The 3,142-nt window shown below is 40.1% G+C and overlaps 1 protein-coding gene across 1 annotated transcript in view; it reads right to left on the bottom strand.

Annotated features, from left to right (window-relative positions):
• The window catches only part of foxa1 (forkhead box A1), a 3,149-nt gene extending 1,648 nt beyond the window's left edge, over nucleotides 1–1,501 (bottom strand). The window contains exon 1 of the mRNA XM_076107404.1: nucleotides 1,436–1,501. Coding sequence (XP_075963519.1) covers nucleotides 1,436–1,501 — 66 coding nt within the window. The remainder of the gene's footprint in view (nucleotides 1–1,435) is intronic.
• Between the last annotated feature and the right edge of the window lie 1,641 nt (nucleotides 1,502–3,142).

A 3,142-nucleotide genomic window follows, 5' to 3' on the forward strand; every position in this document is an offset into this window, starting at 1 on the left:
AATGTTTACATGATTATTCATTTAAGAAGTTATTAAAGAAACATAAACATCTTTTATCTTTTTCAACCTCCGAAGAACCAAACGAACAAAAATCGACTGAAGACGATTCATTCATTCATTCATTCATTCAGTAAAACGCTTAATGAGTTATTATGATAATATAATAACATATATTATTATTATTATTATATAATAACTATAAAGTGATAAACCAATAAGAGCGATTTATCACCGAGACGCGGCTCGTTTATTATTTCATCAACGTGTTTAATTTAAAATGAAACGCGAACCTGAATACATTATTATTATTATTATTATTCATATTGTTATTTATTGTTATGTATGTTATTGTTATTGTCATATAATCAGATTTATTTCATTTTAGAAACATCTACAATATTGAATCATATTTTGAGTCGTTTGGACTTGAAGCGCGCGGCTGTTTCTCGGACTTTTAATAATCTATGATCAGATTATTGACTAATATATTTTATTAATATTTAATGAAGCGGATTCTTTAATATGAACGACGGATTTCAAACTCAGCCGATATTTTGATAAATTCTGTTGAAGTGTAGTAACGTCAGTAATACATATAATAATACATATAATAATACATATAATAATACATATAATAATACATATAATAATACATATAATAATACATATAATAATACATATAATATTATATTTATTAACATTTTATATAAATAATGTAAAATATATTTACTCATTTAAAAACTTCTTTAGAATCTTAAAAACTAAACAGGCGAAATAATCCAATAAAATAATAAACTTTATTATTATCCGGTCATAACTTTTATTAAATTACGATATATTATATTATATATGAAATATTTATTTACATTAATAACCCAGCTCCTTTAAATAAAACACAATTTAACATTATGTATTTGTTTATGATGAAGTCTGGACTCAATGTTTAATGTTTTCATCAACATTATAATTATTATGACATTATAATTAGAAATATTTGATTAATAAAACACGCGCAATAATAGAGCACGCGCTCTGATCGGACCGTCACGCGCAGAAAAACCCAAATGATATTGAAATAATTCACCCATTAAATAATAAAGTTTCATCTTTTAATGTTCAGCTGAAAGTAGAAACGTAATTTTAACGCTTTATTGTTATTATTATTGTTGTTATTGTTATAAACCGGATATCAGAACTCAGTTTAAATCTAAATTAATTTCAGTTTGAGTTCATCTCGATAAAATAACTTCGTGTAATAAAACGTGTAATAACGCAGCGCGCTGAACTTCCTGCGACACACGAACTGATCCGAAGTTTAGCTGCTTTACTGGAGTCCAGCGTGGACCGATGAGGACCGATGAGGACCGAGAGGACCTGGACCCGATGAGCTCTCAGAGCTTCTCGGTGGCCGTAAAAAGCGGGCAGTTTGACCGACCTCCTCGCTGTAGTATCCGCTCCAGTCCGGAGCCTCGTGCCCTTCCATCTTCACCGAGCCGAGCATGACGCGGGCCCGCGGCCGGAACACGGATCCTGCAGGTCCCGGTCCCGTCCCCGGTCTGCGTGTGTAGGTCCTGGTCCAGTGGAAAGCGCTCCGATCCGATCCGATCTGATCCAAGCTAGGAAGAGCAGAGAGAGGCAGAGTGCGGTGAGGAGGAGGAGGAGGAGGAGGAGGTGATGATGGTGACCTGCGGACTAAAGTGATCCTCCTCCTACAGGTCTGATGTGATCCTCCTCCTGCAGGTCTGATGTGATCCTCCTCCTGCAGGTCTGATGTGATCCTCCTCCTGCAGGTCTGATGTGATCCTCCTACAGGTCTGATGTGATCCTCCTACAGGTCTGATGTGATCCTCCTCCTGCAGGTCTGATGTGATCCTCCTCCTGCAGGTCTGATGTGATCCTCCTCCTACAGGTCTGATGTGATCCTCCTACAGGTCTGATGTGATCCTCCTACAGGTCTGATGTGATCCTCCTCCTACAGGTCCTCCAGGTCGCCTCCTCCACACACACACACACACACACACACACACACACACACACATATATACACACTTTGTTGTCATGAAAGTTTCCAAAACATCACATTGAAGTTCTCAATAATTATTGACATAAAATGATCATAAAATATATACAGTATGTCACGTGTGTGTATGTGTGTGAGAGTGTGTGAGAGAGTGAGTGTGTGTGTGTGTGAGAGTGTGTGAGAGACTGTGAGAGAGTGAGTGTGTGTGTGTGAGAGTGTGTGTGTGTGTGAGTGTGTGTGTGTATATGTGAGAGTGGGCGACTGTGGCTAAGTGGAGAGCAGGGCCGACTTTCAATAAGAGGATTGGTGGTTCGATCCCCGGCTCAACCGGCCGCATGTCAATGTGTCCTTGATTGTCCAAAATGTCTCCTGTAGCTGAGCCTACGGTGTAGAAATGTGGCATAATCTGTAAATTCATTCTATTGTAAGTCACTTTGGATAAAAGCGTGTGGGGGGGGGGTGTTTTAAGGTATAAACAAACCAAAAATGAATAAAAACTTACTGTTAACTTCTACTGTTTTAAATGAGGAAGACCTGGAGGATCCTGATCAGGAGCCTGGTTCCAGAGCCCGGGATCTTTTGGCCGCTGTACAATGAGGACCAGTAAGAGTCTCCAGAGTTCTGGACCAGTTGGACCTGTTTGGAAAAGGATCTTGGATCACTTGAGCTAATCGGAGTCCTGCTGCAGAATGTTGGACCAGAAAGATCCCGACTAAGAGCTTCACTGGTTTGACCGGAGCTATGAACCAGACTGCAGAGTTCTAGACCACCTAGACCTGGTTTCAGAGTCTCACTGCAGAGTTTGGTCTCACCTGGTGTCCTCTTGGACAGAAGGACATTTGGTCTCAGAGACTGGAACCATGGAGGTCCATGACCTCCTGACCCTGTTTAAAGGAGTACTATGATGACATCATTGTATAGTGTGTGGGTTGATGGTTCCTGTTGTGATTCAGGATTCTGGAGGGCCCTGAAGAGGAGCAGGTTCAGGTTTCGGTGTGAGTCACAGGACTGTAAATCCTGCAGCCGTCACACTAAAAGCTCCTCAGTAGTAATTATCCTGTCTCAGGTAGAGACTGACTCACCTGTCACCTGTCCATGACCTCCTCACTCAGACCGGCAGAC

Source organism: Anarhichas minor, unplaced genomic scaffold (genome assembly GCF_050575085.1).
Source record: "Anarhichas minor isolate MPS153535 unplaced genomic scaffold, ASM5057508v1 ptg000038l, whole genome shotgun sequence".
Classification (NCBI taxonomy): domain Eukaryota; kingdom Metazoa; phylum Chordata; class Actinopteri; order Perciformes; family Anarhichadidae; genus Anarhichas; species Anarhichas minor.